Source organism: Numenius arquata, chromosome 1 (assembly GCF_964106895.1).
Source record: "Numenius arquata chromosome 1, bNumArq3.hap1.1, whole genome shotgun sequence".
Lineage (NCBI taxonomy): Eukaryota > Metazoa > Chordata > Aves > Charadriiformes > Scolopacidae > Numenius > Numenius arquata.
The window spans coordinates 25,482,615-25,495,554 of NC_133576.1; the positions used below are offsets into that span (position 1 = coordinate 25,482,615).

Sequence of the window (12,940 nt, forward strand, 5' to 3'; positions counted from 1 at the left end):
AAGCGGTCGCCTGAGCAAGAATTCCTTTTAAGGACAGACTCCCAGTAGTAGTATTCTCCTCCTCAAAGTGAAGAAGATGTCTTCAGAGGTCAGTTCCTTCTGCTTTCTCAGAATCCTGCCTTCTCCATATTTCTTAGAAGGTCATTATTAAAGATGTCAAAACCATTTGCAAAAATATCACAGAAAATCTAGAAATCGGTTTCTAAATTACCTCTTCATAATCATTAACAACCCAAAATCATTGCATTTAAGTTAAAATTTTTATGCGAGAAAAAATGTTTCACGTTTAATATAAAATCAGTTTGACATAGCTTATTTTTCAAACATCATCCTCTTTCTGTTCATCAACGGACAATTAGAAGATCACAATTAAAAAAGTCATCCTAAATACTTTTTAAAGTCTTATAAAAACATTCATAAAGTGCCACACACAAAAGCACCGACACAAGAATCTGAGAACCTATTATAATGTTAATTTACTTAATTGCTGCTGTCAACAGCAGTGTAATTTGTCGAATTGCCAATTTAACAACTATAAAACCCAGCAAAAATATCGTTCCGTAGACGTGGCCCCAACAGAGCATCAGCTGGGCCCACAACAAGTACGCAGAGGCACCCAGCGCAGCGTTGTGGGGTTTTAAAATAAATAGATGCTAATTAACACCACCTAAATCCAAGAATACCGGCAAGCGGGAGACGTGGATTCTAAGGGGAGCGATCATCCCAGGCTATGGCCTTACTGTGAGGGCAAAACTCAGGCAGCTTGTAAAGAAAACAGGTACCAATTTTAGCTGGTTTTTACTGGGATAAAAACCATTCCCCACTAGAAATAACAGAAAAAGGCACTGATCCTTTGAACATTTCTATGTTCTCCTCTCTGGCCTGGAACGTACCATACTGTAAGCACCTTTCTTTTCCCCATTACCAAAAGAGGGGCTCAGTGAACTGCACCACAGTTCGTTCTGCAGTGGCCTCCCTCTTTGCTCAAGTGTCTGGGCAGTGCTCACAACCAGACTGACCCAGAAGAAAAGGGCACAGGCTCTGAGGGCTCCCTCCCCCAAAATTCATGCCCTGTGTGAGGTGTCCAGGGAGCAGCTGTGTGTCTTCCCAATGCCAGGTAGCTGCCTATGGTCCACACGACCTTCTCCTCTCCACTGTCTACTCTGTATGGTGCTTCTGGTGGCGCACCAGCTGGGGTTGGAACCGAAAGCTTTCCCCACACTGGGTGCAGCGGTAAGGCTGCTCCCCAGTGTGGATGCGGGTATGCTTGATGAGGTTGGAGTTGCCACTGAAGCCCCGGCCGCACTGGCTGCATTTGTAAGGCTTCTCACCAGTGTGGGTACGAGCGTGGTTAATGAGGTCAGAGCTCTGCCCAAAACATTTGCCACACTGCCCACAGGCGTAAGGCCGGATGCCGTCATGGGCTCGCTGATGCTGAAGGAGGTGGGAGTGTTGGCTGAAGCTTTTCCCACAGGCTGGGCACTTGTAGGGCCGCTCGCCTGTGTGCATACGCTGATGTTTGATGCAGGTGGAGCTGTCGCTGAAGATCTTCCCACACTCGCTGCACACGTAGGGTTTGAGCCCAGTGTGGATGCGCTGGTGCTTGAGGAGGTTGGAGCTCTGGCTGAAGCTCTTCCCACACTCAGCACAGGTGTAGGGTTTCTGGCCTGTGTGGACCCGCCGGTGCTGGATGAGATGGGAGCTCTGGCTGAAGCCCTTGCCACACTCCCCGCACAGGAATGGGCGCTCTCCAGTGTGCATTCGCTGGTGCTGGATGAGGTGGATGCTCCGACTGAAGCCCTTGCCACACTCAGAGCAGATCGTGGGCTGCTCTACACGAGGGGCTCGCCTTCTCTCCTGTCTTCTCACCAGGCTGATATCAGAGCAAGGCAGCTTAGCCTCCTCTTCCTCCTCACAGTCACCTTGCTGCGCCTCTGGGCAACTGCTCTGACTTCCATGGCTGTCTCCCAACTGTTCCTCTCCTCCCCTGGACCCTGCTGCCAACATGTCCTGCTGATCTGCATTTGCAAGGTGATCTGAAAGGGGATGAAGCTCACCATCTGGAAAAAAAGCACAACTCTAACTGTAATTCTTGCTGGGAAGAGGCACAGCAGAGAACTGGAAAGCTGTTCTCCTAGGGACCAACTCTGCACCATGTAGGAGAAGCAGTAAAGGGAAGACTGGGAACAAATGGAAGCCTAGCTGCGAGACAGGCTGTACAGTGTCATCATGCGACCCAGAGCAGATGTGCCATAAACAGCAGAAGCCAAGGGCAATGCTATAGGTGTCTCCTTGCCCCCAGGAAATCTTTACATTTTGTCTTCTTATTGTTTTGTCTTCTCATACATACTCTTAACAGCAGGCTGACAAAGGCAGGCTGTCTGCTTGCCCTGAGGGGGAAAGAGTGGGCCTCAATATAAGCTGCACAGAATAAAGTGGCTTAAGTAACACTGAGGCAGCTCAAAAATCATTTTGTTTGCTGTGTTTATAAACTTATCTAACTTATTACTCACCCATGTGCGTGTCCTCCAAGGCCTCATGGTCTTGTTCTTCTTGGTACATCTGGGCAGTTAGGTCAGGTTCAGCAATCAGGAATCCTTCTTACAAAAGCAAACAAAAGTAATCTTAGTTGAATATTCGGCAAAAGCTTGTCATGTGTCTTAAAATCTACTGCCGGTGCTGAATAGGGAGAACAAGCAGAGCACTACTGAGGTATCTGGTTTCAGATACTTTCTCTTTCATTAAAGGAGATTCAAGGTTGCCCCTTTTCTAATAAGCAATATATATTAGGACATACACCAGATGTGCTGGACTCAGAATTGGTTGACAGCAATCATAGATACAGGTGTAAGCAAACAACAAAACCCAGTCATATTTACATTTCTTTAATAATGACAGCCACGAGACTAATTATTCTCCTAATATTATTTTAAATGGAAAATGACTGGTGACCAGAACCTGATTTTCTTACCTGCTACCTCATCTCTTCTTTCTCTTCCAAGACTCTCAGCTTGAGGCAGCAAAACCCAACAAAACAGGCAATTTGATGTCTTGTCTGCTCTAGCTGGATTCTGCTAGTTCCCTGCCTGGCGTCCCTACTGAGCTCCAACAACCACCATGAATGCAGCTGTTGGGCAGGGTGCTCTTACAAATGCCACCAGCAACAAAGACAAGAAATTTTCCTTCAGTATTTACTATTTTAAGGCCAAAACCAGACAAACAGTAAGCAAGAGCAGTTAGCATCAAGAGGGCAGGTATCAGCAGCTGCTGCAGAAAAAATGCAGAAAAGAGAAAATACAATAGTAAGAAAATGCCACTTTATTTTAAAAACTAAGAGTCAAAGATGGCAGGGAAAGGATACCATGGGGATGAATCTAGGACCTGAAACTGATGTGCATCCCAGCTAAAGCTGAGATGACGTATGGGAATATGACTCTATGATTTTATGAAGGGAACAGCTTTGGACTTTGTTTTCCACTGATTATAAAACCACTAGTCTTGTAGCCTTTGCTCCTGGGTGGCAAAGCTGGACAGAAAAAAAGGTAGCAAGCAAAAGGGGAAAGACTGTAATCTTGAGCTGCAGAGCCATGAAGAAAAAAATAATGATACAAGCAAAAAAGAAGCCTTACAAAAAAAAAAGGCAAAAAAAGCCTTAAAAGTTAATAATTAGTCCCTACTTTAAATATTTGCTGAATGCTGAAGTGTACCACCCCTGCAGATGGATCGTTTCCAGCAGTTCCAAGCTGATATATAAAGGGAGGTTGGGAGGTTGCTTTCTGCAGCCCTAAAGCTCTCAGGACTTTGCCACTACTGAGAAATTTCTGCTGCAACAGTTTGGCAGTAGCAGCCACCCAAGGTATTTACATGCTGCAATATGTACCAGATGGCCCACCCCCGCTCTAGAGCAGAAGGAGTCAAAACCCTGTCCACAGACAGACCTTTCCCCCGGGCAGCTAACCACAAACAGCAGGGATGCTCTCTGGAAGCTGTCAACAAGCAGGAACTTTGGAGGAACAAATCCCTCAGAGTTTCAGAGCTGGTACCAGCATCCGACAAATGTCCAATAACAACCACCCGGGGAAACATCTAAGAAAGCAGACAAGGTAGAAGGAAGAGCTTCCTTCTGACCCTGCAAAAATGTCATAGCTCAGGTTGCCATTGACACACTACTCCTATGCTCAGATTTGCTATGGCAGCTCAGCAGAAAGCAGATAACCTTTATACAATTAACAGGCTAGTCTGGAGTAAGGGTTTCTTCCTTTCCCATGATCACAGTCATGTCTCTGTGAAAGTAGGGGACAAACCTCATCAACAGAGGGGACATTGCTTCAGGGACTTCATCAGTTACTGGAAGAAGCATATCCTTGGGCATACTGGATTATTGCTTGAATGGGGAAACCAAAACGGGAAGAACGCCTGTGTATGTGGGCGTGTGGGGTTACTGTGTGCAACATCCACAGCTTTACTAAAACAAGATATGAAGGGTATCTAACTTTGGATCCCCAGCAGGGGCTTTGCAAACACACCATACTGTTCCTGGGGCCTTGACTTTAGTCTTGTGACAGCATATATATGACTTTTTAGCTGGGTCCTACAACTTATGTTCTTTACCTTAGCTATTTGCAAATAGCTACTTATTTTCTCCTCCAGCCACTCAGCTCTGTGTTTCTCCCGTGGCTGTACCAAGCTGTGGAGGTTATGGGACTCATCCTGGTGCAGAGCACCATACTTTCAGCTTCTCGTGCTCCTTGGGATCCTGCAGTCTGCTCCTGAAGTGCTGTCAGTGGCTAAGCACGCTCTGCACGGCCATGCCAGGCACAACAGCACAAACCTGCAATTCAGAAGAAGACGTTCAAATCTTCCTTTCCCCAGCTATTGACTTGGATAGATAAGGCTTGCAGTAAAATCAAAAGGTGAAGACACTTTTATGCCAGAAAACAGTTAATTATGCAGCTGTACACATTTCTTTTGGGTATGATGAGAGCCTCCTTTCTCTGTACTCTCAGAGTTGTTCAGAAACTGCAGCACTTGTCAGTGGCTGCCTTCCTGCCCAGCTCCGCATCCAGCTTGGGATGCTGGGGGGGCACTGGGAGACAGACACAGGAGGCAGAACGGGAGGGCTGCTGCAGAGGGCACTGTCAGAGCACCCAAGGGCAGGGGGATGTGCAGAAAGGGGCAAGGACTAAGTAGATTTTGGGAACAAAGATTCTCCACAGAGCAGGGGTGCAAAGCTGCCTGTCTGCAACAGCGATCAGAGGCACTGGGTGGAAACCGGGAAAAGATAATAATTTACCCTGAGGCAGGTGAAAGGGACGGACCGGGGGGGAAACTGCAGTACAGGTATGGGATGTAAGCAGCCAGGATGACAACCACAGCAGAGCGGGGTCTATAAAAGGGGCATCTTGGCCCTCCCCTTCTCCGAGCTGCATTTTTCTTCTCCTCCGGGCAGCTCCTTCCTCCGCAGTTGCCCACAGACAAAGGCTCAGACAGGGGTTTAAAGCCCGGCTCTCAGCGCCGCTGGCCTCCCTGGAGAGCCGGCACCGACCCCCGCGGGCTCCCCCGGCCCTGCCCCTCACTGTCGCCCTATCCCCCAGCCGAGCGGCTGCGGGAGGGCCGGCCCCGTCGTTCCGCTCCCTGCCGTCCCGACCCGTCCCGTCCCGTCCCGTCCCTACCTGCAGGGCGCCCGCTCCCGCCCGGCGCCCGCCCCGCTGTGCGCCGGCAGCAGCTTCCTGCTCCGCGGGCAAAGGGCGCTTCCTGGGCGGAGCGGGAGGCGCCGGGATGGGAGCCGGGGTTGGAAGCCGGAGCCTGGCGGGGAGTCCCCCGCGGCACCCCGCAGCGCAGCGCCGCGCCAGCCGGACCCGCTCCCCAGGCTCCTTGCGGGGGGAAGCTGCACCGCCCTGGGCCTCTCGGCTGGGTACCCCGCAGCTGCCTGCCCGCGGGAGCGCGCTCGGGGGGGTCTGGCGGAGGAGGGATGGATTACTGCGTTTATAGCTGCTCCGGAGCCTTAAATCCAGTACCGCTCTGAGGGCTGTTGCTCAGAGGCAGCTTCGGGCGCAGCCCAGGGTTTTGAAACAGCACTGTCGTTTTATGGCCCGTAGGCAGAGAGTTGTATTTGCTGAAGTGCTTTCCGTTAGGGCAGTCAGGTGCTTTGGCATCCAGCTGTCCGGCTGAACTTGAGGGCAGAAGGGAAGCAGGTGAAGTGGGGAGCGTAGCGCTTGTCTGTGGTAGACAACAGGACACGCAGCAGCATACAGCAGCTCCTCGTGAGGACAGCATGCCGTGCAAGGTGGGAGAGGAGGTGGGAAGACACTTTGTTCTGGAATTATTGTCTCGTTTGGAGTTTCCCCAGAGGAAAGAAATGTACACGTGGTTTTACAACGTGGTGCTTGCTCTCCTTAATTTCTCCATGAAACTTGTACCTGGAGGGAAGAAGGTAGATGACTACACATGCTTTTGTGAAATGAAACCTGAGAACTCAGGTGAACAAACGAGTTCTTCCCTCACTTATGAGAGGAAGTTCTGTCTACACAGTAGGTGACATAGGAAAAGGTTAACTTAGGCCTCTGCAGTTCTGAACTCATGCCTGGAGACCCCCTTCAGGGCACTGGAACACAACTGCCTGGTCTGAGAGCTGGTGGGCTGGGGTGTACCAGCCGGCCCTCTCCCCAGGCAATTCCCATCACGGCTCTGCACTTAGACCTGCTCACCAGTATAAACCAGGCCATTCCACTTCGATACACCCACTGCGGCACAGGCCACCAGCACTATCCCAGCTGGCCATGTTCTTTTGCAGCGTGGGAGCATTGGTTCCCTCGGCCTCCCACGGTCGGAGGTCCAATTCCAGGGGACTGCAACTCAGGCCTGACAGGGATGAGCCATCTGTGAGATCACGGCTTTTCTTGCGGCGGTGACCTGGATGTTTGCTGTTTTCTCACCATGGTGACATTCGGGTTTCCCTACCACCTTTACCAGGGGACCAGGAATGGGTTTGAACACAGAGGAGGCCACCTTGTGGCCACAGGCATGGGCAGGAGATGGCAGATGCGCTTCGCTCCACGAAGTCATAAAAAACAAGCAGCTTTTCACCTTGCCCCCTGTATCCCAACTGGTGAATACACTGCCTTTTTGGGTGGTGGGCTTTTCAAGCCACCGCTTGCTCCAAGGTGATAATATAGAAAATTACCCAACTTTTCTAGGAGATAAAACAGCCAAATAGGTAGTAGGAGCTTGGCAGTGGTACAAAATAGGCTGGCTATGAGATAAGGACTCAGATGAGGGCACAGACAGGAGTGGTTTTCCAGAAATCTGGAAATCTTTCCTACTAGCAAAGTGAAAAATACTTTCAAAGCCTGCTGATTCCCTTTCCACTTCAAGCAAGCCACAAGTGATTTGATTTAGTTGGAAACCTTAGCGACCTTGTGCCTTAAACTGTACAGAATTGCAATGAGATAAATGAAAAGGGATCAGTTTTGCCATGTTGAGGCTTTGTTTGTTAAGGTTTAAGCATCAATTTGCATTAAAGACTTTCTGTTGGAGAAGTGATGACTGATATGGGCTCATTAGATTCACAGTCTGCAACTTCACTGGCTGTGGACAGATGGAGAAATGGTCGTCAACAAAACAAGATGGGAATACTGAAATAGAATAAAAGGGAAAACATAGCCCTATCAATTTACAAAACAGTACAAGTGACAGGCCCGTTCCTGTATCCTTGTCATGCTTGTAGCATATAGCACAGTTGCTTAGAAGTATGTGGGGTTGAAGATCAATATGTTCACCATCAAAGTACGAATGTATGCAAAAGAATGAAAGAGGAAGTTAATCCTGCTTGCTGGATCTCCGTCCTTGAAGGTTTTTGAGATGTGACCGGACAAAGCTGTGGCTGACCAGATCTGGTGCTGCTGATAGTTCTGCTTTGAGCAGGAGGTGGGGCTCCAGAGATCTCTTCCGATCAACATTTCAGTGATTCTGTGACCAAGATGCAGGCAATTATGGGTTAATGTACATGTAGCATCCTGCAGACAATTCAGTAATTAAAAATTGGTAATTTGGGAGAAATCTTCAGAAAAGGGTTTGGCTGTCTTAAAAATGCATAAAGCTTAAAAAGTGCACAAATTGGGTAATGTGACCATTTTTCAAGGAAAAGAGAAAGAAGCAAAGGTTGACATAAATGGTAACCCAGCATTTTCTAGATCACTATTAAAATACAACTGCCTGAATCTAGACAGATGCTGTAGAGAAAGTTCTTGCATTTCAAAATACCTGTATTAGTTCAGGAACACCACCATGTCAAGCATTGGCTCCATTTTTTACTACTTCAGAGCAATTTCAGTGTTTGATGAATTTGAACTTCATCTGGCTAGTGATTTAGAAGTCCCCGTTCTGTTTTTTGTTTTGACAAAGCTGATGTAGCCAATGTAGTTTTAAAAGCTTCTATGCTTTTAGTGTTAACAGTATTTTGTCTTTAAAAAGCCCACAATATTTAAACAGCTGAAATGACCTAACCCCCATGTCTATTGAAGAGATTGTTGGAGAAAAGCGATGAAAAAGCCCTGGTGAGAATGACAGTAGATAAGGAGAAGTACTACATGTGGGAATAACTATTTTCCATTTTGCAGTAAGCTATAGGTAACCTTCAGCTTTACCCTTCTCTTGGTATTGTAGTGCCAAAAGGAGTGCCATACCTCCCCAAAAGCCTTTGCAGCAATTCATTTACACTCAACAAAACTGCCACCTGAATAGAAGGAAGGAAGATTATTAAAGACTCGTGACTGCCCACTTAAGATTGTTTCTTAAACTTGCGTCTTGACCAACCATTTTCACCTACACTTAAAGAGCTTTTGGTGTGGAGTGATACTTAATCACTCATACATAGAGCACTGACACTGCACAGCTGCTAAAAGAGAAATAAACGAGAACAGTTTGCTGTCTTACTCGTCTTCAAACCCATTTGACAGGTTGGAAACACTGTTCCAATTATTTCAGCTCCATCAATGCACACAGTTTTCCATAGCCTACGTAAGATTACTTGTTAACACTGCAAAAAGTTAAGTGCAGTGCTTGCCAAGAAGATAATGACATCCCTTGGTTTGGATTTGAAGTATTAAAGCTCCCTCCACCTCACTGATAGTTTCTGGTATGGGAATTGCAGAATCACTGAGTGGCTGAGATTGGAAGGCACCCCTGGAGATCGTCTAGTCTAACCCCCTGCTCAAGCAGGGTCAGCCAGAGCAGGCTGCCCAGGACCAGGTCTAGTCAGGTTCTGAGTATCTCCACATCTCCATTGTATTTCAGGAAAAAAAATGACAGGAAGCAAAATATCCCTAGAATGATTAAAAAAATGGAAAGCAAGCAGATGCTGTATCACTGCTAAAATGCAGCTGCCCCAATCTAGGCATGTGGTCATGGAAAAAGCAAGCAAACAAGCAAAGTGCCAAACACCTTAGCAGCATCACTGTGTCATGTTCCATTTTCAGTAGATCAGGGGAACTTCATTGTATTTCAGGGATATACATTCTCCAGACTAAAATACACGCCAGTACTCCGGGAGGATTCCAGCTTAAGGTATTCATATTGTGTCTTGGTAGTAACTGCTGCTTTATGCTTCTTGCATTGAATCAAATCTGCTAGCAGCCTTAAAAATGGATGCAGAAAAAAGAGCTTTCTGCCAGGAGACTCAAGGACACCTATGACTGACTGGGACTAAAACGGCCATCAAAGCTGTTACATACACATAATCAGGGCAGCCCAGGAATAGCAACCCTTTGTTGCCACGAACTTCTTGCTACATTTGATTCACGCTTACCCAGACTGGATATATTACATTTTCCAAATAGAAATAATAAAAAAATAAGGGGTGCACATCCATGGATCTGCTATTTTTAATGTGTTATTTTGCTTACAAATGACGATACACACTCCCTTTTTGAAGAAATCAACCTCAATGTGTTTGGCCGATTACATACGAGGTGCAACATCAAAGTTATGTTTGTGCACCCGATTCACCACTTACTTTGGCAAGTAACATGTAGTGGAAGAGATTTATTTAATAGAGTAAACTCCCCTGTAAAACACAGTAACCATTGGGGGTTTGCCTAGGTATGCTCTTGAAGATGAGCAGTCTGTAGCTGACATGCATGAAGGTTAGTGTAAGGAACGTGTGACAGACCCTCCCCTCACCCAAAACAGAGCGTATCTGTCATTGTGGCTGCCATTGTGTGATTTTTAAGACTCCCTAAGTAAAACAGAGAGAGATAAGGAAAAAAAACCCTGTAGAGATAAAGGAATGTAACAGTGGGGGGAGAAGGATCAACCAGTGAGTAAGCAGAGGCATTCCCAGCATGGAGAAACTGGGAAAAAATTTATGAGAGGACTAGAAGAACAAGCAAACACACCTGCATGAATCTCTGCATGAATTCATTGGAGACAGCCCTCCAGCTCCTGGGGTGCTTGAGGCAGCTGGCCAATGGACTGGTGCAAGCTTGTTAACAGAGGTTATGTTTTATGTACTTACGTACATACCCAATAAAACTTGTCAGTTAAAGGAGTGACTGCCTTTATCTCAGTTGCTGACTGCTTAATTACCCGTTACCTAGATTTATTGCTTTGGCTACGCTCTTACAAAGCCAAGTATGGGCTAAGAACTGGAGAAACCCCAAAGCAACCAGGAAACTGCATTGAAGAGTCTTTCAACAGATGCTGAATTTTATCACAACTTCAGAAGACAGGTACTATTTAAACAGTTTGCTCGTTAGTCTAGATCTTTTTACTTCCCTATGCAGTCTGTTTCTTCACACCACGGGAAAAGGAGACTGCCTTTCATGAGATGGTGGCAGGTGATGCTTCTCTGTGCTAGCAGAGGGCTGCCCAAGGACTTGCTTAACACTTTGAGCTGTAGAATCGTCTAGGTTGGAAGGGACCTTTAAGATCATTAAGTCCAACCATCAACCTAACACTGCCATGCCCGGACTAGATGATCTTAAAAGGTCCCTTCCAACCTAGGTGATTCTGTGATTCTGTGATCACTAAACCACGTTCCTAAGCACCACGTCTATCCATCTTTTAAATACCTCCAGGGATGGTGACTCAACCACTTCCCTGGGCAGCCTGTTCTAATGTTTGATAACCCTTTCGGTGAAGAATTTTTTCCTAATATCCATCCTAAACCTCCCCTGGTGCAACCTGAGGCCTTTTCCTTTTGTCCTATCGCCTGTTACGTGGGAGAAGAGACCAAGCCCCCCCTTGCTACAACCTCCTTTCAGGTAGTTGTAGAGAGCGGTAAGATCTCCCCTCAGCCTCCTTTTCTCCAGTCCCCATTTCATGGCCGTGGCCAGTTCTGCGCCCCTGGGTTCAGTCTTCCCTGAATGGATCTGTAGCTGAAGGAGTAATTAATGACCCCTCCACCCCGCCCCCTCCAATATCAAGGAATAACCAGGAATTTTCAAGGAGCCGTTATAAAGGGCTTCTCAAAAGTGGTTAGCCACGAGAAAGAACATTTCTCACAAACAGGAGCACTATATGTCCGTATCTCCCCCAGGACAAGTCTCGTAGCCCCTGCTTCTCAGGTAGCCCCGCCGGCACCCCCAGAGCCAGCCCCCGCACTTCAGGCGGGGCCACCCGCCTCCCCTTGAGAAGGAAGGGCCCGGGGTAATGTTTTTTCGTTAACAGTTCAAGGCCCGGCAGCGGGGCCCGGACACGCCACCTGGCGGCGACTGCCGGCTGTCCAACCGCCAACCGCCAACCGCCCGGACGGCGCGCGCCACCCGCTAACCGCCGCCGCTCGCCGCCCGCCGCTGCGCACCATGGGAAGTGGAGTCCTGCCGCCGCCACCGCCCCCGCCCCGTGCTGGACTCCGATACCCAGAACCCACCAGCGGCCAACCCCAGGGCGCCAACAGGTGCCAGGCTGGAGGCGCGGGGGCGGAGGGCGCGCATGCGCAGTAGGGAGCCGGCAGGTGGGGCCGCGGGGAGCCGGTTATTTCATTACATTTTTGTTATATATTAGCGAGCCCAGCGCCTCCGCGCTTCGCGCCCCTTCGGCGGGTGCTGCGCCTCAGCTTCTCCTCTCTCGCCCTTGGGGGGCGCTTCTCTGCCAGGGGCGCTTTGCCGTGCGCGGCCGGAGGGAGGGAGGGAGGGATGGATGGATGGATGGATGGATGGATGGAGGTGTCCCCGTGGGGTCCCCTCGCCTCAGGCGCGGTGCGGAAGGAGCCGGCCCGGAGAAGGGCAGAAAAGATGTGGAAGGAAAGGGAGCGATGCAGGGGAGCAACCCTTCGGAGAGAGCGGTGTGGAACGGGGCCGGGAAGAGACTGCGGGCCGACGGAGCGTGGCTGTGGGGAGCGGGTGGGTTACCGCGTGTGTGAGGCTTCAGGGACCAACAAGGGAGAGGGCAAAGTAGCTCCTGCGTCTGTGTGGCACTGATGGGAAGGGCAAAATGTAGCTTTCCTTTTGGCCTACGCTGCCTGTTTCCGTTAAGAAATGAGACTTGTTTCCACGGTCGCTGATGAAGAAGGACTGCCGTACCGAGTCACGCTAAAGATCCACCTACAGGCCTGCCTATAAGGGAGGCAAGCCTGGAGTGATGCCTCCTTCCTCGGTGAGACACTTCCAAGACAAGCTTATCTGTACAGGCCTGACAGCCTTTGCCTAAAGGTTGTGTCTGCAACTTTGCGTCCCCGTGGTTGCGGCTGCGATACTCTGATCCACTTATCTCAGGAGTGTAACTTCTGATATAATTTACATCACTGTTTTACAGATATTTTTTTTTTATAGTCTTTTCCTTGCAAATGCCTGAACACGATATTCTAGTAAATATACTCTCATTCTCTTGAGTTTTCTGTATCTGCAAACAATCCTACCTGCTGATTTCTCAGTTTTAATTAAGCTGAAAACGTAATCTTACTGGTCTAAAGGAAGAACTCAACATATATAGGGGGAAGTGC

The 12,940-nt window shown here is 48.5% G+C and overlaps 1 protein-coding gene across 1 annotated transcript; it reads right to left on the bottom strand.

Moving 5' to 3' along the window:
* Nucleotides 1-254: 254 nt before the first annotated feature.
* Nucleotides 255-5,714, bottom strand: LOC141462568 (uncharacterized). The gene is made up of 4 exons (XM_074144514.1): nucleotides 5,673-5,714; nucleotides 4,612-4,831; nucleotides 2,514-2,600; nucleotides 255-2,060 (listed from the first exon to the last, which is right to left on the bottom strand). The coding sequence occupies exons 3-4, from the start codon at nucleotides 2,560-2,562 to the stop codon at nucleotides 1,159-1,161; spliced, it is 951 nt and encodes a 316-aa protein (XP_074000615.1). The 5' UTR covers nucleotides 2,563-2,600; nucleotides 4,612-4,831; nucleotides 5,673-5,714; the 3' UTR covers nucleotides 255-1,158.
* Between the last annotated feature and the right edge of the window lie 7,226 nt (nucleotides 5,715-12,940).

What these genes read in the sequence shown, in the direction of transcription:
- LOC141462568 (XM_074144514.1), bottom strand. Translation starts at nt 2,562, where the DNA reads ATGTACCAAGAAGAACAAGACCATGAGGCCTTGGAGGACACGCACATG. An exon ending in CTTGGAGGACACGCACATGG is followed by an intron (nt 2,061 to 2,513) that starts GTGAGTAATAAG and finishes CTTTTTTTCCAG; the next exon opens with ATGGTGAGCTTCATCCCCTT.